The 24,650-nt window shown below is 43.9% G+C and overlaps 1 protein-coding gene and 1 long non-coding RNA gene across 5 annotated transcripts; one reads left to right on the forward strand and one right to left on the reverse strand.

Moving 5' to 3' along the window:
- Window positions 1–577: 577 nt before the first annotated feature.
- Window positions 578–8,468, reverse strand: LOC119852918. Its single transcript, XR_005291900.2, has 3 exons — window positions 8,359–8,468; window positions 7,213–7,575; window positions 578–1,005 (listed from the first exon to the last, which is right to left on the reverse strand). It is a non-coding gene; the product is annotated as an uncharacterized LOC119852918 (long non-coding RNA).
- LOC119852917 (protein CLN8-like) lies at window positions 8,220–23,478 on the forward strand. Of its 4 annotated transcripts, none has more exons than XM_038395012.2 (3): window positions 8,220–8,519; window positions 19,675–20,327; window positions 21,535–23,478. In XM_038395012.2, the coding sequence occupies exons 2-3, from the start codon at window positions 19,785–19,787 to the stop codon at window positions 21,856–21,858; spliced, it is 867 nt and encodes a 288-aa protein (XP_038250940.1). In that variant the 5' UTR covers window positions 8,220–8,519; window positions 19,675–19,784; the 3' UTR covers window positions 21,859–23,478. The 4 variants fall into 4 exon arrangements, with proteins under 4 accessions (XP_038250940.1, XP_038250939.1, XP_038250941.1 ...); XM_038395011.2 differs by lacking the exon at window positions 8,220–8,519 and adding an exon at window positions 10,031–10,425; XM_038395013.2 differs by lacking the exon at window positions 8,220–8,519 and adding an exon at window positions 13,454–14,156.
- The last annotated feature ends 1,172 nt before the right edge of the window (window positions 23,479–24,650 follow it).

Raw genomic sequence — 24,650 nt, forward strand, 5'->3', positions numbered from 1 at the left:
GCAGTGGATGACATGCAGACAAGGTGAGGCATTCTACAACCCAGAGTTTGAAGAGCTCTTGCCAGAAACAAGAAACAAACTGTGGGCCTTGGACCAATATAATGTCAGTCAAGACAGAAGACATATTCAAGAAAGAGGTTGGAGATTCCCAGGGCAGTAGAAACCATGCAAAAGTGTGCCATCTTGGTCAGGAGAGTGACCAATATAACTGTACATCCATGGGAGAGCAGAGTAGTTCTACTGTGAAATCCAGAGACACAGTTGACCAGGGCTGTGATGGGGAGGGTCAGGGCTCAAAGAGACTGAATGCCCTTCTGTGAGGGTTTTTGATCCAGGAACACAGGTCACCGAGTCAATGTATTTTCTAAAAAACAACGAGGAGTCCTTGTGGCACCTTAGAGACTAACAAATTTATTTGGGCATAAACTTTCATGGGCTAAAACCCACTTCATCAGATGCATGGAGTGGAAAATACAGCAGGCAGGTATAAATACACAGCACATGAAAAGATGGAAGTTGCCTTACCAAGTGTGTGTGTGGGGGGGGGGGGGGGGGGGGGGGGGGGGGGGGGGGGGAGTCTAGCACACACACACACACACACACACACACACACACACACACACACACACACACTTATTATATATATAGGGGCTAGCACATCAGCGATGCAGGGCTGCCCATCTGAGTGGCAGAGTGCTGGTAGTGCTGCTATCTACCTCGAAGGGGGAGTATCACGGTGCTGTGTTTACCTCAGGTGTGCAGGCCTAAGCATCGTGCTATAGGGTGGTGGGAGGGTTTATCATACTTGCACACAAGGGTGAGCTGCCAACTGCCATCCTTGTTCGGGATCTTACTTATGCCCATACTGTCGCAGGGGAAGAACAGAAGAGGTATCAACATTGAACAGAGCCAACACCTGCTTGTATCCTGAGGTCCATTCTTCACCTGCTGGTCCGCCTGAACGGAATCTGGAGCCGATCCCCATATTGAGGTCCTTGGATAAAGCTGCAAGAAGATGGTAGAGACCTTTTAGTCCTCCATACCCCTGCCTGGGACCTGTTCTGGGGAGGGAGTAAACCCTTTTTGGTCACAGCTAGTATCACAGTCTCACCCTTACCTGTTTTCCTTGTTATCTGTGTTGGGAGTCCTTATAGTTTACACCTGTTTTATGTGATGCAGATTACCTGATTAACTGTTGCTTTGGTTAATAAACATACCTTGTGTTTTGCACCCACAAATTGTTAATTTTATGGTGGGGCATATAAATCCCGTTGATAGATGTGGGACAAATCTCTAGGACTGGTCCCCGGTTCATTAAAACCAGTCAACAGCCCTTCTTATTCCAAGAACACAGTTCCTATAGCAAAGTGTGATGCATCAGTCTCCACTATGAAAACTCCGGTAGGGTCAGGATAGACAAGGATGGGAGAAATAGTAAAAGCCTTCCTCAGCTGGTCAAAGGTGGACTGGGCCTCAAGGGACCAGATGAATAGGCTCCTCTTCAGAAGGAGTGCTGTAATTGGAACTACCAGGTGAGAAAACCCTTTGATGAAATGCAGATAGAAGTTGGTGAAGCCAAGGAACCATTATACCCCACATATGTCGATGGGAGTAGGCCACTTGGAGATGCCAGACACTTTGCATTGATCCACTGTCTGAGGACACTACCTATCCAAGGAACTTGATTGTGCTACAATCAGATTAAAATTTCTCTAATTTAGAATAGAGGTAGTTTTGGTGGAGCCTTTCCAGAACATGGAGTACATGTTGGTCAGGTTCTCAAAAAAGATAAGAATGTCATCAAGATAGATAACTACAAACTGATCCAACATATCCCTACATGTGTTGATAAAGTCCTGAAAGGTTGTGGGAGCACTGCATAGCCAGAAGGGAATGGCTAGGTATTCGAAGACCCTGTAGTGGATGCAGAACATCATTTTCCATTCATGCCCTGCCTGGACACAGACCAGGTTGTAGACCCTGTGGAGGTTCAAGTTGGTGAAAATGTTTGTGGAATGAAGTCTCTCAAGAAATACATTCATGAGTGGCCAAAGGCGTCAGTTCAGAATGGTAACCTTGCTCGGAGCCTGATAGTCTGCACAAGGGCACAGGAAGCCATCCTTCTTAGCCACAAAGAAAATTGGGGTGCCTACTGAGGCTAAATGAATCCCTTTTCCTGGTCCTCTGAAAGGTACTCTTGGAGTTCCAGCTCAGGCTCTGAGAGGGAGTAAATATGGCCAAATGTTTAAATTGCAGATTTTATTATAACCCCTCCTGCCCCACCCCATTTTTCCTTCTGACTCTTGTTAGTATATTTTAAGGGTACCTTTTCTTAGTAATGCATAGAAAATAAACTAGTGTAGTGTTTCTGCTTTCACACAAGATGGCAGTAAAGTGACATGGTGAAGCAGCACTTATCTAGACCTGCAAGTATAAGGTGGTTTTTACTTTTTTGTTGGTTTTTTTTTTTTTAGGGCTGTCGATTAATTACAAAAAGAGAAAAGGAGTACTTGTGGCACCTTAGAGACTAACAAATTTATTAGAGCGTAAGCTTTCGTGAGCTACAGCTCACTTCATCCACCAAATGCATCCGATGAAGTGAGCTGTAGCTCACGAAAGCTTACGCTCTAATAAATTTGTTAGTCTCTAAGGTGCCACAAGTACTCCTTTTCTTTTTGCGAATACAGACTAACACTGTTGCTACTCTGAAACCGATTAATTACAGTTAACTCATGTGATTAACTCAAATTAATCTTGATTAAAAAATTAATTGTGATTAATCACACTGTTAAACAATAGAATACCAATTGATATTTAAATATTTTTGGATGTTCTTCTACATTTTCAAATACATTGATTTCATTTATAACACAGTATACAAAATGTACAGTGCTCACTTTATATTACAGTGCAGATATTTGTAATCAAAAGTAATATAAAGTGAGCACTGTACATTTTGTATACTGTGTTATAAATGAAATCAATGTATTTGAAAATGTAGAAGAACATCCAAAAATATTTAAATATCAATTGGTATTCTATTGTTTAACAGTGTGATTAATCACAATTAATTTTTTAATCAAGATTAATTTGAGTTAATCACATGAGTTAACTGTAATTAATCGGTTTCAGAGTAGCAACAGTGTTAGTCTGTATTCGCAAAAAGAAAAGGAGTACTTGTGGCACCTTAGAGACTAACAAATTTATTAGAGCGTAAGCTTTCGTGAGCTACAGCTCACTTCATCGGATGCATTTGGTGGATGAAGTGAGCTGTAGCTCACGAAAGCTTATGCTCTAATAAATTTGTTAGTCTCTAAGGTACCACAAGTACTTCTTTTCTTTTAAATTAAATTTGTGACTGAACTCCTTGGGGGAGAATTGTATTTCTCCTGATCTGTTTTACCCGCATTTTGCCATATATTTCATGTTACAGCAGTCTCGGATGATGACCCAGAATGTTGTTTGTTTTAAGAACACTTTCATGGCAGATTTGGTAAAATGCAAAGAAGGTACCAATGTGAGATTTCTAAGGATAGCTACAGCACTCAACCCAAGGTTTAAGAATCTGAAGTGCCATCCATAATTTGAGAGGGATGAGGTGTGGAGCATGCTTTCATAAGTCTAAAAAGAGAAACACTCCGATGCGTAAACTACAGAACCCAAATCACCAAAAAAGAAAATCAACCTTCTGCTGGTGGCATCTGACTCAGATGATGAAAATGAGTCTGCTCTGCTTTGGATCGTTATCAAGCAGAATCAGTCATAAGCATGGACGGATGTCCTCTGGACTAGTGGCTGAAGTATGAAGGGACATGAATCTTTAGCGAATCTGGAACGTAAATATCTTGCTACACCGGCTACACCAGTGCCATACGAACACCTGTTCTCACTTTCAGGTGACATTGTAAGAAAGAAGCGGGCAGCATTATCTCCTGAAAATTGTAACCAAACTTCTTTGTCTGAGCGATTGGCTGAAGTAGGACTGAGTGGACTTATAGGCTCTAAAGTTTTACATTGTTTTGTTTTTGAAGGCAGGTTTTTTGGTACCTAATTCTACATTTGTAAGTTCAACTTTCATGATAAAGAGATTGCACTACAGTACTTGTATTAGATGAATTGATTATAGCGTTTCTTATAGTGCAGATATTTATAATAAAAAAATAAAGTGAGCACTGTACACTTTGTATTGTGTTGTAATTAAAATCAATATATTTGAAAATGTAGAAAACATCCAAAAATATTTAAATAAATGGTATTCCATTATTGTTTAACAGCACGATAAATCAATTAATTTTTTTAATCGCTTGACAACCCTATTATTTTTTACAGTGCATTTAGTGTTACCGGAAATATGGCCATAAGACTTTGGAAACAACTTTGTTTATTTTAAGGAGATCAAATTACAATTAATTTTATATTTGTTTTCGTAGTTTGAAATCAAAGGGGTAAAATAGCTAAATGGTAGGAATACAGGCCAAGATTTCAGAGTGACTAGTAATTTTGGGTGGCCAATATGAGGCACCTTAGATTTTCAGAGGTGTTCGAAATTGAGCCCCCAAAATTACTAATCCCTTCTGAAAATCTTGGCCATAATGTATGACCATGTTCTCCAATATACAGTCCAATCTCTACGGAAGGCAAGGGCACTGAATGTGATGCTGGCAGACCAGATGCCTGCTCTTGTCAAGGCTTTAGGCCTCTGCCAAGCACAGATAAATTCATTGCTCAAAACTAGTCATTTTTACCTGTGGATTAGTACAGTTGAGATGGCTGCCTTTTTACTTGTTTTATCTCAGGATCAGAGAACTGTTTCACTTGGCAGGGCATGAAAATGGATGCACTTACATTAATAAATAATGCCCAGAGGCAGGTCTTTTGTTAGACTGAGAGGGACAACATTCCTTTCCTGGGTGGGTTTGATGGCTGCTGCTCTGTGGCAGAAACTAAGGACGGGCCTTGGTTGGATCTGAGGACTAAAGAAGGGAAAACTGAGTCGGGGGTGCTATCATGCCATGGTCAGCTGTTTGAGGGTGCCTGGTAGGATGGGCCACTGTCAGGGACTCCTGCCCCTGCAGGTATTGCTCCATCCCTATGTGGTCTGCCCAGGAGATGCTGGAGGATGGTCTACAAGAGCCAGCCTTCTCAGGTAGCAGCATTATATTATAATGTTCATGTTCAGGTGTTATTTGTTCAGACTGCCAACATGTCGCTCACAGCACATGTGACAGAACGGAAATGAGAGTTTTCTAAAGCTTATATCTCCATCTAACCTGACTGGAATTTCAATAGGAAAAAAAAAAAAAAAAAAAGCATTTCTCTGGCCCCAAAGCTTTATCTCAGTGTAACTTCAAAAGCCTGCTTCAAAACAGTGGCGGTGTTAAAGTCTCTCAAAAATGTTGCAAATCTTTTACAATGGAAAGTGTTAGGCAAACTAGATATAGGAGTTGCTACCAGTGCCCCCTCTAATAATGTTAAAGAACAGATACGGTATTGGTGACAGATCTGGATTCCACCAGATTCTCTTTAAGAATTTTTTTTTTTTCAAAATTGCATTTCTGGCCATGCCAAGATAGATATTGACAAATTGGAAGGATTTCTGAGAACAGCAACAAAATTGATTTGAAGGGATGGAGTGATTGATTTGAGGGAAGACTAAAGGCATCTTTGATCTGAGATGTCTAAAAAGAGTCTTGAAGGTTGACAAATGGTGTGAGTGTAAATGTAACACCAACAGACCCCAGTTCTCGGTGGGCGGGATAAAACGAGGGACCTCTGGAGCCTAGTGCATGAGCCTCTACTGCGTGAGCTAAAAGCCAACTAGCTATTAGCTAAGGCTGTAGAGCAGACTCATTTTATCTCCCTCGCTAAGTAGTTTCAGTGCCACTAGATGGGACAGAACACTGCATCGAGAAGGTGTGTGGGTTACATAAACGCCAAGGGGGAAATCCTGGGCTCACTGAAATCAGTGGCAAAACTTGCCTTCAGCAGGGCCAGAATGAACCCAAGAATGGAGGGAAAGCAAACTGAACCTTCTCACTGTCACTGTGTGTCTGATATGGGTCTATGATACTGAACAAGATGCATACAGAAGTATTTACACAATATTGCATTAAGTCTCTGTTACAGGGAACCTCCAACGCTGGAGCAAGTGAGTGGAGACTGGATGCAGATTTTCCAAGCTGACAAAAACAAACACATACCAGATTTGATATGATGAGAATCAACGAACATTTCAGTATGGCCAAATGTAAGCTCATCCATATAGGAACAAAGAATATAGGCCATATGTGGGCCTGATATATATATCTAAAAATACCAAATTCTTCCTTTGACCTGGCAACCACCTCTCTGAGGGATGGATTAACGCCAGCAACAGAAAAAACCCTTCTGTCCATGTAGGAAGCATCTACAGCATCATAGCTGTGCCACTGTAGCTGCTGCAGTATAGACATACACTTACTGAATGAGAGGTTCTGTCCTGGAAAGCAAGAATCCTGAAAAAGAATCTGGGCTTACGGTGGATAATTAGCTGAACATGAGCCCCCAGTGTGATGCTGTGGCTAAAAAGGCTAATGTGACCCAGGATGTCTGAACAGTGTGAGTTTTCAATAGGAGAAGGGAAGTTATTTTACTTCTGTGTTTGGCATTGGTGTGACCACTGACGGAACTGTGTCCATAGGCTGGCGGGGCCATCCCATGTCTGCGTCTGAGGGGACCATGCCTCCTCACAAGTTGGGTCTGCTAGAGCCTTCTCTAATCAGAAGGAAAGTGTGTAGGAGGGGAGATTTAGCAATTCACAATGGGGCACGTCATGGGACAGGCTGTACACAATCTGGGCTCTGGCTCGTGACCAGGGAAAGCTGCAGCTATCTATTCACCTAGCCCTTAGGCAGGGCAGGGCAGCTGCCAGTTAAGGCTCAGGCCTGCAATCCAGCCTAGCTGTAGTCCCAGTCCAGTCTATGGGGCTCGGGTTTGGGGCAAGCGCCACACACACATGCAGTCCACGGGGCTCAGGTTTTAGGGGGGAGTACTGCCACCTCAAAGGTGGGGTGGCAGGGGGACACAGACCCACCCAACTTCATCATGTCCCAACCCAGGGCCCCATCTACTATTGGGTCAGCTGGGATCCACCCACAACACACTGACCTGGTTTCAGGCTTGCTCTCCACCAGACTAATGCCTGGTGTCCCTGGGTTGCTTCCTTGGGCATACCTGGATCCAGGGGTCATCCTCAACCTCCTCTGGGTACATGGCCAAGGGTAGCGGTAGCAGCTCCTCTGTCTTGAGAGCATCAGGGCTCTCTTGAAGCTTCTCCTTGGTGCTCACTTCCAGCAGTGAGGAAGAAGCATTTATTGCCTCCAGTGGCTTCTTCCCAACTCTGCAGCTGGGCTGGCCTTTTATAGTTCCCCTTCCTGTCCTGCCCCTCTGCTTCCGGCATGCAGGGCGTGGCCCTCCTGACTTCTCCCACAAGGCGGCTTGTAGCGTTCCCTCTGCGTCTGCATCTGAGGGGGACCACTCCTCCTCACTACAGTGTCCTTTTCTGGTGTTCACAATTCAAGAACAATGTTGGAAAAACTGGAAGAGAGTCACGAGAATGATTAAAGGAACGGAAGACATGTCTCAATGATAGACTCAAGGAGATCAATTTATTTTTCTTACCAAAGGGAGTGTAAGGGGTGACTTGATCACAGTCTATAAGTACCTACATGATAAAGGTATAAAAAGATCCCATGGTTGGATGCTAAAACTAGACAAATTCAGACTAGAAATAAGATACAAATTTTAACAATGAGGATAATTGTTAACCACTGGAACAATTTACCAACGGTTGTCGTGCATTCTCCATCACTGGGAATTTTTAAATCTAGCCATGCTGTAGTACAACCGACCTGAAGAAGGAATTAATTCAGGGAAGTCCTATGGTCTGTGTTATGCAGGCTGTCAGACTAGAATTATCATAATAAAGGTCCTTTCTAGCCACAAAAGCTGTGAATCTATGTACAGTAGATTACAATTAATAGCAACCCTGATATTAGCAACGTCTGTTAATGGGAACCTATTGCTCAGAGCCAATCCCATTAACATCAGTGTTAATTGGATTCAGATACAGGTAATGGTGTGCTGCTTACCAGCAACTTTTTTTTAAAGAAAGGCCCCACCTGCAGGCACGTTTGCAAAGCTGCAGCCAGGAAGGAAGTGCGGGGAAGTGCCTTCCCTGGTAGTAACCCTACACGCCTGCCTGTGGCCAGTGCTTCCTACTGGGGCTGCAAACCTGCCTGCACCAGGGAACCACACGGGATGTGAGGCTGCGGAAAAAGATTTCTTTTCTATACAGACTTGGGGCATGTCTAAACTTACCTCTGGAGCGACTGATCCAGCGAGGGTCGATTTATCACATCCAGTGAAGACACGATAAATCAACCACCGAGTGCTCTCACGTCAACTCTGGTACTCTATTCTGGTAGGCGGAGTCTGTGGGGGAGCGTCAGCAGTCGACCTACTGCAGTGAAGATACCATGGTAAGTAGCTTTAAGTACGTCGACTTCAGCTATGCTATTTTTGTAGACCAACTTAGCTCACCCCCAGCTCTCCAGTGAAGACCAGGCCTCAGTGTTTGCATGAGGGGAAGTATTGCCTCTCAGAGGTACCCAAGGGTGGCGTGTAATTTTCCCAGGTTGCTGGGTGGGGCCCGAGCTGGATCTGTATTGTATGGGCAAAAGGAACCCCTGGATATTGCACCTGGCCCTTGTTGCCAACAACTCCACCTGGCAGAAGGGTTTCATAAGTGATAACATTTCCAGTCTCTGCCCAGGCACCCCATGTACCAGCTTTGCATGTGGTAGTGGCAACGTGGACAAATGGGCATTGAAATAGGTCTGGCTGGGTCATAAGTAAACATGCAGGATTCTAGACTAAATTTCTAGTCCTCCGTGTTTGTTTACTTATCATGTGCAGGTTGCAAATCTATTACACATCTCTTGCCCAATATACAAATCAGTATAGGACTTGGATGCTTTTAAAGTGTGTATTAATGTTTCAATTTCAATTCAAATTTCCAAACAATCACTAAATTGGCAACATTGCATGTAACTAGTTCACAAAACTGGGGGTTGGGGTGGGGGAAATTGGGGGGGAGGGGAGGGAAATCCCTACTTGCAAGTATGTCATAAGACTGGGAAACATTTTGTACAGTGAATAAAATCATCTGAATATTGTTTTAGTACACTAGGAATAAAAACACATGCAGCAGGATATAGCAATTTATGAAAAAAGAAAAGGAGTACTTGTGGCACCTTAGAGACTAACAAATTTATTAGAGCATAAGCTTTCGTGAGCTACAGCTCACTTCATCGGATGCAGTGAGCTGTAGCTCACGAAAGCTTATGCTCTAATAAATTTGTTAGTCTCTAAGGTGCCACAAGTACTCCTTTTCTTTTTGCGAATACAGACTAACACGGCTGCTACTCTGAAACCAGCAATTTATGAAAAACTCTAGCAATCTTTTGTAAAATAAATACTGCTCATGTACTGAAAAATTACAGAATAATTTACATTTACTCTATCTGGTTAATAGATGGACCCTGTTCTAAATGTGATGTATAAAAGCTAGTTTAAGCTTGTTCAACAGGGCTGAAATTCACTTTGCCTACTTAAAGGCTGAATACTTATCCCTGCTAGCTAGAGCCTTATATGTACCCCTGCACGAGGTGAATTTCACCCCCTAAGGGTTGTGAGATTGAAAGTGTGCTCTTGGAAACTGCTGATCAGGGCCATTTCAGTGTCACACAGACATGTTGGCTTCTAAAATGTCCTAATAACTAAAAGGACAGTGTTTAAGCCCCAACATTAAGTTCCGTTAGCAGATTTAAATAAATAAAACCTAACATTAACAGAATTATTAAGATTTAAAAAAAAAAAAAAAAAGAAGCAAGAACCCGAACACGGCACCATTTGCTAGGGCATAAGCTACGCAAAGTGCAACCGAAAGGAGACGAACCGGGGCTAACACACTCCACTGTGCAATGTTTTGTTAGGACTCGCTAGTGGAGTTGATCGCCCTTTTACTCCGTGCAGCACAACACCTGGCTGCAGCTCCAGGGCAGACTGGGGTCTGACCCCCCTCCTGCACTGCAAATTAAGATCCAAGGGGAAGTGTGAACAACCACAAAGTCCAGCTGGCCAAAGCGGGTTATTTGGTGCTCTCCACTCTCCCCTCCGGGGAGGGAGCGATGGTTGACGTCAGGCCGAAACAAAGGGTGGGGCAGGAGGAAGCGATCAGCACTATTAGCTTTTTACTGTCGTGGCGAGCTGAGGCTCCAGGCTATTGCATTTCAGCTGCTTCTGCAAAGGTGGAATAAGCAGCCCTGACTTCATGATCTTGCATCTGATCGCTGCTGCAGTTGGAAGCACAGCAGAAACGAGCCAGTAAGTACCATGCAATGGGTGCTGTGTGGAGAAGGGATTTATTAACTACAGCACTCATTTTAGGGTGAGCCTAGGAGAACCTGCATCTGGTTATTTCGTTGCTGTTCTTTCCCTCTCCTGTATTGATTCTTTTGCAGATATTTTCTGTGTGTTGTGCAGCACTGTTCCTTCTCGTGAGGAGGAGGAAATGGGGATTAGATAACGTTAACTGATTGCTGGTTTTGGTTAAATGCTGCCAAATATCATCCTTCCAGGCGAGACTATTGCATGAAGTCGGGAATTTCATGCAGCCTGTTAACCACTGTATTTAAGGGCTGTATGTAGCTGTGGTGGTGCTCCAGGGAGGGCGTTTTGCTTTCGTTCTCGTTTTTTGTGGGGGTATGAGAGGAAGATTTCTGGGGCTTTCTGGTCACACCAGTGTACCTATGCTGACATGAATGGACTGATTCGCCTCCTTCCCTCGTGTGATTGTATTGAAGGCAGTCTAGATACACTAGGGATGAATTTGGGGGTGGAGGTGATGCTCCCTCCTTGGGCACCACTTGTGGAGCTGGCCCGAGACCTGCCAGGCCCTGCCCCCTCCTCCAAAATATCAGTCAAACTTTGCCTATGCCCGAGCTCCCCCGCCTCCTGGTTGCATCCTGGAGTTTTTTATAGCATGTTAGGGGAGCCTCAGAAAGAAAAAGGTTGAAAACTCCTTCTCTACAACATTTGCAAATGGTAGCTGTGATCCTAAATAAAGAAGTGACTAGCCTAAGGATGAGGAAAGAAGAATTAGTGAACAACCTGAAGGCAGAAATACAGGCATTAAAAGAAAAGGACAAGGAATTGGCTAACCTAAGAGTGGAGGCTAATATGTAGAAAGCATAGCATATGTTAGCGCTAGATTCATACCTCACAGAAGGAATCCGAGGAGAAAGAAAAGAAATTAGCTAATGCAAAGGCTGAAACAGCTAACTTAAAAGCAGACGCTAATATGCGGAAAGTAGAGGCTGACACTCTAAGAGCAACTATCTTAAGAGAAGGAGCTCAGATTGTAGCCGTGCAGAAAGAGGCAAATGATGCACAGATAGAACAGGGCAAGTTAAGGCAGGAAGTGACAGCGTGGAAACAAAAAGCATCAGATGGGCAAGCTGCAGTAAGACCTGTGCTCACAGATACGAAAGAGAAGAATGGTTGGTCCGTGCCAGAAATGTGCTCTGAAAAGTGAATTGCAAGCGAGAAAAGAGGTGATAGTGGCAATAAAGGAGCCAAGGAAGAAACTTTGATGGTGATTTCCCTAAATTGTGCAACGAAGAGGAAGGGACCAACCCTTGGGACAAGGACTCCTCTGATTTGTACTATGAGAGGGACAACCCCTCTTTCTCAGAGACTTTACACCCCGGAACCAATTAGGGCATTGGGTAAGTTCATGGGTCCCCCAAATAAGGAGTACAGTTTAAGAATACAGAAGTTAAAGGCACAGGCGCCGACTTTCAAAAGTGCCCGGGGTGCTCGAGCCCCCGGTCTGCCCCAAGCCCTGCCCCACTCCACCCCTTCCCCAAGGCCCCACCCCTGCCTCTTCCCACTCTGCTCCACCCCTACCCTGCCTCTTCCCAGCCACTCTCCACCCTGCCCCACCTCTTCCTGCCCAGTTCCACTTTCTTCTACGAGCGTGCCACATCCTCCCTCCCAGCCTCCTGCATGCCACAGAACTGCTGATCGCAGTGGGCGGGAGGCGCAGGGAGGGAGGGAGAGGTGCTGATCTGTGGGGCCCGCCGGCGGGCCGCAGGTGCTAAGGGTGTGGGGGTGCTGCCAGTGGGTGCTCAGCACTCACCATTTTTTCCCTGTGGGTACTCCAGTCCCAGAACACCCATGGAGTCGGTGCCTATGGTTAGAGGAATCAAAAATGTTGGGAGAGTCCTTAAATCAGATTCAGCAGCAACTGGAGTTTTGCCTTGGGGAGAAGGCTCAGTGTAAGGCTGCAAATAAAAGCGGTAAAGGAAGCACTGCAGATTGAAAGGCTGCAGCACACTTGTGACAAGCAGCAGCAGATAATTATGTTAAGGGAGCAAAATTGCTGCTTAGGGGAAAGTATACTGCTGCTCAGGCAGCAGTAGCTGCAGCTCTGGATTCCCAGAGTCAGCAGACTGTGACTGACCATGCACTTTGCTGGTATAGTGCAAGAAACTGCTGTCTGTAGGAATTTGCTACATTAGATAACAGTTTTTTATAATCTCTTACATATGAGTAACTGCTACAGGTAACAAGCACCAGGCTGTGCGGGGGTGGGGGGAGCAGCGGGGCTAAGGTAGGCTCCATGCCCAGCTCCGCACAGCTCCCAGGAAGCGGCAGCACATCTGACTCCTAGGCGGAGGGGTGCCTGGGGCACCGGGAGCTCTGCGTGCTGCCGCCACCTGCCAGCTCCACCCTGACCGCTGGCTCTGCAGTTCCCATTGGCTGGGAATCTGCGGTGGGAGTGAATCCCGGACGCATCCAGCTTCCTTCATCCCCAGGAAATGCTGGGGAAGAACTGGTAAGGCTGCTGTTTAAGGGGCCATCTGAGCACATCATGGAACCCCTGCGAACTGCACCAGCAAGAGCTGCCTGGAACCCGCCCCCCAAACTCCAACCCCCTGCTCCAGTTTGGAACCCCCTCCCGCACCTGAACTTCATCCCGGAGCACACATCTCGCACCCCTGTCCTGCACCCCAACCCCTTGCCCAGCCCTGAGTACTTTCTGCACTCTGAACCTTGGTCCCACCCCCCCAGTCCAGTGCCCCCTCTTGCACCCCAAACCCATCATCCCTGGCTCCACCCTAGCGCCTGCACCCCTGAGCCCATACCCGGACCTCGTACCCCCTCCCACAACCCAACCCTCTGCCCCAGCCTGGAGCCCCCTCTCACACTTTGAACCCCTCAGCCCCACCCCCCATCTTGGAGCCCCCTCCTGCACCCCAAACCCCTCATCCCTGGCCTCACCCCAGAGCCTGCACCCTAACTCCGGAGCCCATACCCCCTCTCTGCTCCCTAGCTCCCTCCCCTACCCCCAGCCCCATGGGGCATGGGGTCACTTGCAGGTTTAAACTAATATAAATGGTGAATTCTCTGTAACTTGCAGTTTTTAAATCATGATTTGAGGACTTCAGTAACTCAGCCAGATGTTCTGGATCTATGACAGGAGCGAGTGGGTGAGGTTCTGGGGCCTGCAATATGCAGGAGGTCAGTCTAGATGATCATAATGGTCCCTTTTGACTTTAGTAAAAGTATCTGAGTAAGAATATACATTACAATTTTAAACCTAACCAGTGGCCCTTAAGTGACTTGCCACAAGATGTCAGAACATATTAGTGTTAGAGCTGAGTGGGTCTAATATTTATTTAATTTTCTTTCTTGATATAAGAATTAGATACAATGCTCCTGTCAGATATTGTTAAGTTATTATCTGGAAAAACGTTAAGTGTTTTCAGTTGCCTAAGTAGACCCTGGAGTCATGGTTAAAATTGTGCTCCCTGTCCAATCTGAAATGACATCCCTGTGGGCAGGCCCAGAATGTGCCCCTCCCGCTACGCACACCACATTGGCCTATCTGGAGCCACCCTCCCAAATATAGAAGTCAAACTGCACCTCGCTGACTCTGCAAAGGTGGAAAAAGCAGGCCTGACTTCACTGAATTCACTGCTGTTGAGCACATGACAGGAAAACCCAGAGGCTGCGGGGAGAAACTGTAGACAACCGAAACAGACTAGCCAGTAAGTAGCATGCAAAAGGTGGTGCGTGGAGAAGGGCTTCATTAACTACAGCACTCACTTTACTGAATGTAAAGGGTGGACCTGGGAGAACCTGTATATTGGTATTTCGTTGTTGTTTTCCCCTCCTGTACTGATTCTTTTGCAAATATTTTCTGTGTGTTGTACTGTTACTTCTTGTGGGATGAGGAAGTGGGGATTAGATGGCGTTAACTACCTGCTGGTTTTAGTTAAATGCTGAGTTAACATCATACTTCCAGGATAGAGTTGCCAACTTTCTAATGGCAGAAAGCCAAATACCCCTGCTCCGCCCCTTCTCCGATGCCCTATCCCCACTCCCTCTGGCCCTCCTGTGCTTTCCCCCCACCCTAGCTCACTCGCTCATTTTCACGGGGCTGAGGCAGGGATTTGGGGTGCAGAAAAGGATGAGGGCTCCGGCTGGTGGTGCGAGCTCTGGGTGGAGCTGAGGATGAAGAGTTTGGAGTGCAGGAGGGGGCTCAAGGCTGGGGAGTGGGGCTGAGAATTTTGGAGTGTGGGAGGTGGCTCCGGGCTGGGGCAGGAGGTTGGGGTATGGGAGGGGATGAGGTCTCTGGCTGGGGATGTGGGCTGTGTGGTGGGGCCAGCGATGAGGAGGGGTTTGGAGTGCAGGAGGGGATTCACGGCTGAGGCAGGGGGTTGGGGTGTGTGTGGGGGTGCGGAGTCTGAGCAGCATTGACCTTGGGCGGCCCCGGCATTTCCCGGGGACGGAGGAAGTCCATGCAACTCCCAAGAAGCGGCTGGCATGTTCCTCTGGTTCCTATGTGGAGGGAGCTGCAGAGCTGGCACTTGGGACGGTGTTTGCGGACGGGGGCAGTGCACAGAGTCCCCCCCGTTCACCTAGGAGCCGGAGGGACAGAGCTTCCCAGGAGCTGTGTAGAACTGCATGGAGCCTGCATGCCCCACTGTGGCCAACTGGACTTTTAGCAGCCTGGTCAGCTATGCTGACTGGAGGTGCTGGAATCCCTTTTCGACCAGGCGTTCCGGCTGAAAACTGGACACCTGGCAACCCTATTTCCAGGAGAGAGGCTGTTTCTTGAAATCAGGGGAATTTCACACAGCCTGTGAATCACTGTATTTAGAGAGCTGTAGGTAACTGTGCTGGGCAGGGGGAGAGCAGGGAAGGGGTGTTTTGCTTTCTTTGTCTTTTATGTGGGGAGTTGAGATATGAAGGTTTTCAGGGCTTTCTCGTCACACCAATGTAACTATGATGATGTTAATAGCCTGATTCTCCACTTTCTTGTATGTTGTGTAGTTGTGTACATCTGTGCAGTGTGAGTGTAAAATGCTACCAAATTAGAATTCTTAACTCTTCTTAACTGGTCCAAGATGCAAGGCAGTGGGAAGGAAGGGCTAGTGGAGTTACTGTGGTGTAAAGGAGAGCAGAATCAGGCCCTCTGAGAATATAAATAAGCAATATTCCTTTGCTCTCTAGCTATTAGGCTGCCATCCTCTTCTTCTGTTGTTTATTCTATTGAGGAGTAGGGAAGGAAGGCATGTCTATAGAAGCTTTTTACTTATTTTGCTAACAATCCATATGGCTTCCTCTTCTATCTCCTACCAGAGGTCCCAGTCAGACCGTGTTAAATTAGTTCTTCCCCTGGTCATATTGACGGGATGCGTTATGTCCAGCAGTCACAGCGATCTAGTCTAATGCATCAGCAAAATGGACCTGTGGCATGGATGTTTTAAAACAAAGCAAGAAAATGTTCATCTTCTTTAAAACTCCTCATGTGGAGAAAGTTTTAATTAACTTTGTGCCCCCAAGCTTGAAAATTCTGGGCTATTCAATTAATAACTGTGATGCTGAAGAAGCAATAGAGAGTTATTTCTGTGTCCTACCCTCTTAGTTAGTTTCAGGAATAATAAAACTTTTAGAAAGTCGTCTAATTTTGTTCAGAAGTTGACCATGCAATTGTACTCACAAGATGATCCTGCAAGCTCTTTCTCATGCAAGTAGTCCTGTTTACTAGCATAAGATTTTGTAGTATTATGCCCTATATATTTTTTGGTGTCTGATGTTCCAGTTTGCTAGCAAAACAACGTTGTTGAGATTCTATCTGAGATCTTTTCCATTCGACTTATCCAGAATGCTTTGTCCAGTTCTGGGAAAACACTTTACCTAGTTCTCTGGAATCCAAAAACTCAGTTCAAAGCTAGGCGTGTCATTGAGGTTTCTTTATTGGTATTTCAGAAAGCTGCATCTCCAGTGATCAGGTCAGGTGTAGTGGGGTAGGTTAGGGAGCATCACAACTCCAAAGTCCATAGTTATGAATCAGATTTTATACAGGTTCTAAACCAGACTAACACATGTATTACATTCTACACTGTATCACAGGCTTTATGATTGGCTTGCCAATTGTGTGAACCAGGCCCTATATAGATCATGAGTATGGATACGATTTTGTCACAGTAAAATTAAGCCAGATTAACATTCATGGTAAAAATGTACAAAATCAGTTATGGTCACAGTGGGACTGAAGTTGAAGCCTGAGCCATACCGCAAAGGATTGAGAGACGAAGCCTGAACCCCACCACATTGAGGGAGGAGAAGGGGACATGCACAGACGGAGCCCTGCCAAAGTCACGGAGATCTGTTTGTTTAGCCTAACTAAAAGAAGGTTGAGGGGAGATATGATTGCTCTCTATAAATATATCAGAGGGATAAATACAGGAGAGGAAGAGGAATTATTTCAGCTCGGCACCAATGTGGACACAAGAACAAATGGGTATAAACTGGCCACCAGGAAGTTTAGACTTGAAATTAGACAAAGGTTTCTAACCATCAGAGGAGTGAAGTTTTGGAATAGCCTTCCAAGGGAAGCAGTGGGGGCAAAAGATCTATCTGGCTTTAAGATTCTACTCGATAAGTTTATGGAGGAGATGGTATGATGGGATAATGTGATTTTGGTAATTAATTGATCTTTAAATATTCAGGGTAAATAGGCCTAATCCCCTGAGATGGGATATTAGATGGATGGGATCTGAGTTACCCAGGAAAGAATTTTCTGTAGTATCTGGCCGGTGAATCTTGCCCATATGCTCAGGGTTTAGCTGATTTCCATATTTGGGATCGGGAAGGAATTTTTCTCCAGGGCAGATTGGAAGAGGCCATGGAGGTTTTTCGCCTTCCTCTGTAGCATGGGGCACGGGTCACTTGAGGGAGGATTCTCTGCTCCTTGAAGTCTTTAAACCACAATTTGAGGACTTCAATAGCTCAGACATAGGTGAGGTTTTTCGTAGGAGAGGGTGGGTGAGATTCTGTGGCCTGCACTGTGCAGGAGGTCGGACTAGATGATCAGAATGGTCCCTTCTGACTTTAGTATCTATGAATCTGTTAAAGTCATGGAATCCATGACCTCCATGACCAAATTGTATACTTCATCATGAGCTATCCATATACTACAAACTGTGCTAGTAAGCAAAGCAAAGCTGCAAGCTTATCATACTTTATTCGTTTTCTGACTATTTCTTCATCTACTTCCTTTTTATTATTTACAGGGAACTTGTGAATTCATGCTTTGTCCATTGTCCATTTGTCCTGTTTCCTTATTTCTGTTCGTTTGTTTTTTTTTGTGCATGCAAGGCATACAAATGTGCTTACCTGTGATGCTACATACATAGTTAAAACACCTCACAGAAGAGAGAACTGTAAGAAGCAGGGCTACCTTTTTGTACACTTTGAAAAGTTTTAATTATTTTTCATAATATGAATTAATACAGAAAAAGATTAAAAAGTTCTAATTATAACAGACAAAAACTATGCACTTGCATGTATCAAAAGTTCTGTTAATGTAAACATAATAAAGAAGAATATTTACACTATTACTGCTATTATTTTGTCTTAAAAAAAAAAGTGTGTGTACATGTACAATAGAAATTGGGCTCAGTTCTCATTTACATTTAGCTCACATTATTCTGCTTCAACAGTTCCAGGCTCCTTTATACTTCCACGCAGTGTAAAGTGACCTTAGTGTAACTGAGAATGAGGCCCATAGCGGCTGGTTTGTTGCAGCTTTAATCTGTACCCTGTAAACTTGGCATGTACGTTTGTTCCTAAAGACTCATAGATTCCTAAAAACTCATGTCTATGTTGCCTTTTAAAATCAGTGACAGAGAGGTTCAGAGCCCAAAGTTTATGCTGTGGCACTAACCCAGTGGTGGGCAACCTACAGCTCATGGGCTGCACGCGACCCATCAGGTTAATCCATTGGTGGGCTGCGAGACAGTATTTACATTGACCGTTGACTACATTGACTGCAGGCATGGCCATCTGCAGCTTCCAGTGGCCATGGTTCGCCATTCCTGGCCAATGGTTACTGCGGGAAGCTCTCAAGCTCACCCCTTCCATGGATTTCAGAACCCAAGATACAACTGGAGCCCAAACATCTACACAGCTGTTTTTAGAGTAGCAGCCGTGTTAGTCTATATTCGCAAAAAGAAAAGGAGTACTTGTGGCACCTTAGAGACTAACAAATTTATTTGAGCATAAGCTTTCGTGAGCTACAGCTCAATGCATCCGATGAAGTGAGCTGTAGCTCACGAAAGCTTATGCTCAAATAAATTTGTTAATCTCTAAGGTGCCACAAGTACTCCTTTTCTTTTTTTACATCTGTTTTTAGTGCCGTAGCAGGAGCGTGAGTCTTTGGCACAATAGCGCAAACATGAGTCTGTACATCAGGGCTCAGAGACTCACTGCTGTGGATTTTAAAATACAGTGTAGACATATTCAGAGGGCTCTACAGGTGAAAAATGAAGGTTCAGTGATGCTTAAACATGCTGCTAAAGAATTGTAAGCATCAGCTGTGGTTGTGTTTTTCTCCCTTTAACACTAGCCTCCTTTGTTTAGGTTTATGTAGGAGTTGTTTCTGTTCATACCTGGAATGTTAACTTTGTTAGAAGTAAAAAACATTGGTCATAAAGCAAATGTCAACTGTTACGTGAGGAAAGCGTGGGGGGGAATGATCTTGGCATATAAGCTGGTGAAGGATTGTTTTACAAATGTGTTGTCAGTAGTGTTAGCAAAACACTTCAGCCAGACAGACTTGTTGAGGAATGATTTATAAAGGCAATGGAAGTCTTGAAGAAGATAAAGAATAGTATGTAGTCTACATAAAAACCAGTAAGGAAAATAAGGAAAAGGTATTATATTTTTACATAACTAGGGAACAAAAGGTGACTGTTTTGTGACTGTAACATCCATTGGCATTAATAGTTCTGCAAGTAAGGAAACAGGGAGTCTCTCTCTATAGCTCATCTTCTCTTTTATGTACCTTGTTGAGACCCTGAAGGTTAATTATTGGCCTTGACCAAGGTTTTTTTATGTCAATTCTAAACTTTTGGGTAATACTAGTGGAAACAGTAACAAATGCTGAACTGTAGTGAAACTAGCGAGCTTTCATAAATGGGGAGATCACATATATACACACACATCAACCATTCTCTGCAAGTATTGATTTATTTATTTTATTTTATTCATTTGCAGATGGGTTTCTACTCTGTGTAACAGCCCAGGATCAGTAGTCTTACAGTAGACCAACGTGTGAGTAAGACGCTTCAGACTCCTTCCAGATATTTTGAATAATAGAAAAAGAAATGAATCTTGCAAATGACGGTGCAATGTTTAGTGCCATTTATGACTGGAACTATGTTCTGTGGGAAGTTCGTTTGAAGTTATTAGCAGCTGGTTTTTTCAGCTACCTGGGAGTATTTCTTCTAGCTCACTGGCTGTCCTTATGGATCAGTACCACTTATTGCACTTTGTCAGCAAAGAAGAAGATCTTCTGGAATATGGATATCACACGTGGTCTGTTTGCAGTTCAGAGTTGTGGAGCTGGCTTGTGGGCCTTGCTTATAGATCCAGTTTTTCAAGTTGACCAAGTGTACGCACAGCAAAAATGGAGCTGGTTTCATTGCTTAATAGCCGCTGGCTACTTCTTGCTTGAAAATGTAGTTTTTAATGTGTCTAACATTGTTTTCAGGATATTTGATGTGTTCGATGTAGTTCATCATTTATTTGCCTTTGGTGGGCTTCTTGGTCTGATAATTAACATAAAGTCTGGACACTATCTACCCCTGATGGGACTGCTACTTGAGATGAACAATCCTTCATACTGCATATCCTCTATTCTTGCAAGGGTAAGAACTTGCTGTATTAATTATGGGTGAGAGAAGTTTCCATCATAGTCCTTGTATTGCCTTCTTCTCAAAACAAATCAGCAAACAAAGAAATATTGGCCTCTAAAATGGCAGATTAGTTCTGGGGTCAAGAAAGAAATTTTTCTTCCAAACTTGAAGTGATGTGTCCATTGGAATCCTTAATTATAACACCCTTACAATAATTAAATATTTTCTGGAAAATCTTTTTAACCTTTTTTTACCCATTTTGTAGCAAAGAAACAAAAAGAAATTTCAAGAAATTAGTTTACAGACTCACTAGTTGGGATCTAGTGCACAGGAGCAAAGATTAGGTGATTAAATTCTATTTTTAAAAGATTTTTTTTTTAAGACTGAAAATAGTAACATGAGAATGGGTGATCACCTCCAACAAGCTTAATACAGACCATTACATATCTGCTGGGGATTAAAAATATGTCCATGTGTGCTCACAGACAAATGAGTGTTTATGTACATTATGTATATTCTGTGGATGCAGAGAGGGAGAATAGCCTTGAGAAGAGCTGCCATGTTTGTAGGGAGAGAAGAAATTAGCCCTGCTTCCCAAACCATAATCTGTTCCAAAGAGTGTGTCTTAGAGCAGTGGTTTCCAAACTTGTTCCACAGCTTGTGCAGGGAAAGCCCCTGGCGGACCGGGCAGAGCCGGGCCGGGCCCGCTAGGGGCTTTCCCTGCACAAGCGGCGGAACAAGTTTGGGAACCACTGTCTTAGAGGTTTAAACTTAAATCCTAAAATATCCTGACTTTTTAGAACTACAGCCACAAGTCCTGGCACGATCACCTCAACCCTTCTGCATGCGTAGCTGCTAGAGCAATTTGAGAGTCACGGTCTACCTGAGTGGTGTTGGCCAAAACTTCCCAGATCCTGCTAATCCTTGCACACTTCTGTGACATATGTTTTGTTTTGATCGTTTTCCTCTGTCAACAGCTGGCTGCATCTGACTGATGCTGTACTATGCAAAGTGATTTAGAATTTTGCTAGACAAAAGGTGCTATATAAATGTACAATCTTTTAGCATTCTAGAGAAAAATGTTGAGAGAATGTTTGTATGGCAGTTTACACTAAATACAACAGGAAAACTAAATATGTCTCTTATTTCTAGAAAATTCTGACTGCTTTATCTTGAAGCTGCAATCTCATTTCTTTCTCTTTGTTGTTGTTTCTTCCAGATTGGCTGTGCTAATACCCTTTTTTGGAAGGCAAACCAATGGATAAATATCCATATGCTTCACTGCCGCATGGTCCTTATTTATCACATGTGGTGGGTGTGTATTTCCCATTGGAATGATGTGGTGGAAAATCTGGGACTTCCATATTTTATTGTTTTTTTCATGGGGTTAAGTACACTTACGTTAATACTTAATCCGTACTGGATGTTCAAATCGACTCAGCGGCTCTTTGGTCCAGTTGACAGGAAATTTCCAAAAACAGCAGTGAAAAATGCATCCTATGAAAATTTAAATATTGAAACATTCCAAAAGAAGAGGATATAGTTCTGCAACAGCTATTCAGGTTACAGTAATATATGTCCAGGAGAAAATGGTGCAGGTTTACTAGCAAGTCCATGAAAATAGAATTGCTTACAAGAAGTCTATGAATATATTGATCTGTTTGCAGTTTGCTACCAGTGTACTATACTCATTTGTCAAAAGTGTTTTAAAATTGTTGCTGTCAATCTTTAAAATACACACATGCTCTTTGACTCAGTCAGGATTTATGCCAGTAATTTTAGTCTGGGAGCATAATGTAATCTCATTCTGGGGGTGAGAGGCAAATTAGTGATAGAAATGTAAGGGAGGTGTCATTTGATTCATAAAAATCTACAGATTCATAATTTCCATGATGTTACTGTCTGTAGCTTGGCAGGAGGGATTCACTGACTTTCCTCTCCCCTGCTCCCCATCTCCAGGTCCTCCTGGTTGGTGGAAATTTTATGATAGAACTTTGTCAGAAATGGGTCAAATTACGTATTATTCAAAGCTCTTTCTCCCATGAACACAATGGTACCAAACATGACAAACCCAAAACAGTTAGGTAGGTATCTATTGGAGAAAATATTGAAATATTAACTTTTTTAAAATTGTACTTTAACACAAGGAAGCATTGCGTGCATGAAAAAGACACTGACCTTTCGTAATCCTAACAAGTTTAGTCTTGACATGGAGGATTGAAAATATTTATTTGTCAGCATTGTCATCAGTGTCATTACTGTCTAGGGCTAGTGATAGACACGTTAGCACATTGATCCTCATCCATGCCACGCTCACACGTCTCTGTATAAGGCAGACAGCTGGCCAGACATCTGCAAGGTGTTGAGCATCTCGTCTTTGTGCATGAAATTTTGATTAGCTGAAGGATTGATTTAGGAGTGCATGGTATTTCATGCGTAACTGGTACAATCAGTGCATCCTCCAAGACCTATCCGTCCCCAATAAGAGAGGGTAAGTTTTAGATGCACGCAGTCATCCTGGAGCCATTCCATTGCTTGATAATTTGCCCTCTTGATAGCAGACATAAATGCATCCCTTGTCAATGGCAATTTTTCTGCTTTTTTTTTAAACATCCACCATGAATCTCTGTAACTGTCATAATGTTCATCTTCAAATGGTAAATTCAGCATATGTACGTCTCTAGTGCATTTACACCCTCATCTATGACTGTCTCAGCCATTGTGAGCACCTTCAGCGCAAGGACAGAGTCTTCGGAGGCTGAATAAAATGCCTTCCTGTAAAATCATCTGGTCTTTCTAGCCAGCCTCCAAGCAGCGTCACATTCCAAAAAGGGTGTGGAAACCTGGCAATTCGGCTGTTGAACAGGTCTATAAAGACCCAGGTCTAGTGACACAACATATTTTGAAGATGTATTTGTTCATATATTTAAATTTAAATTTTAAATTGAATATTTAAAACCACCTTCTCTGTTTGCCAAGCAGGAACTGTGTGGGACCAGCGCAGGGCCTTTTTATGTATGTTTGTGAAAGAGAGACTCATTAAGAGGAATGTATAGCTCTTAATGTATAGCTTTTAATGTCTCGCATAGGAGTTATGTGTTTAATATAACCCTTTACCACTTCTGTAATTCCTTCTCAATAAATTGCTGTGTATTGAAGATAATTACAGTGGACTTTTTTCACTGGTATGATCATAATCTGCTCCACCGGGAGCCAATAAAGATCCATTTCAGGGGTAGTAGCACGCCCTGTTGTCAACATAGTGTGACGTTCTCCTGGTGTTATCTGGACTGATGATCTGCTAGGTCACTCCAGCTCTCAACTCTGGGAGCGAGCCTTACCCTGCTCTGCTGTGAGAACCCCCGCTCCCAGGCAGTTCACACATAGCCTCTAGCCTGGAAGCTGCTCCCAGCTACGCGAGTTAGCACTTTTGGCGAGCCGCTGCTTGGATTGTGCAACTGAATGACACTAGCCAATATCTCTGGTCCCAGACACAACCCTAGGAACCTCCACTTGCAGTGTCCAGTTATGCCCACTGGACATATGAGTTTGTCAATTTCGCAAAGAAATTGATATGTACCATGCTTGTTATCCCAAGGGAGTCTCTGACACACTTTAAACCAAACATACTGCTTCAGGTAGAATAAAGAAATTTATTAATTACAAAAGATTTTAAGTGATTATAAATCAAAGCATAACAAGTCAGATTTGGTCAAATGAAATAAAAGCAAAATGCATTCTAAGCTGATTTTAACATTTTTTCAGTGGCCTTACAAACATAGATGCTTCTCACCGTAGGCTGTCTGGTTGCCCTTCAGCCAGACTCTCCCCTTTGATCAGCGCTTCAGTTGCTTGGTGGTAGTGTCTGAAGATGGAGGTGGAAGAGAGAGGAAGAGCATGGCAATCGTCTCTCCCTTTTATCATGTCCTTTCTTCCCTCTTGGCTTTGCCCCCCACTTCAGAGTCAGGTGAGCATTACCTCATTGTAGTCCCAAACTGTTATTGCATGTAGTCAGGGGAATTTCACACTGCAAACCACTATATTTAAAGGTCTGTCTGTAACTGTGTTGGTGCTGGGTGAAAGGGAGGTGTTTTGCTTTCTTTTTTTGTGGGGAGTTGGGCAAGGAAGGTTTCTGGGTGTTTCTTTTCACCCCAGTGCAGGGTGCTAGAACAGTTTGTTTAATGAGTGTGCTGAGATCCACTGAACCAAACTGTAAACCATGTATATAATGGAAATCACTTCAAACCAGGGGTGCTGCAGCACAACCTGCACCTATGCCCCAGTGTAAATATGTTGACATTAATGAGACTGATTCTCCACTTCCTTGTACTTTGC

Source organism: Dermochelys coriacea, chromosome 3, assembly GCF_009764565.3.
Source record: "Dermochelys coriacea isolate rDerCor1 chromosome 3, rDerCor1.pri.v4, whole genome shotgun sequence".
NCBI lineage: Eukaryota > Metazoa > Chordata > Testudines > Dermochelyidae > Dermochelys > Dermochelys coriacea.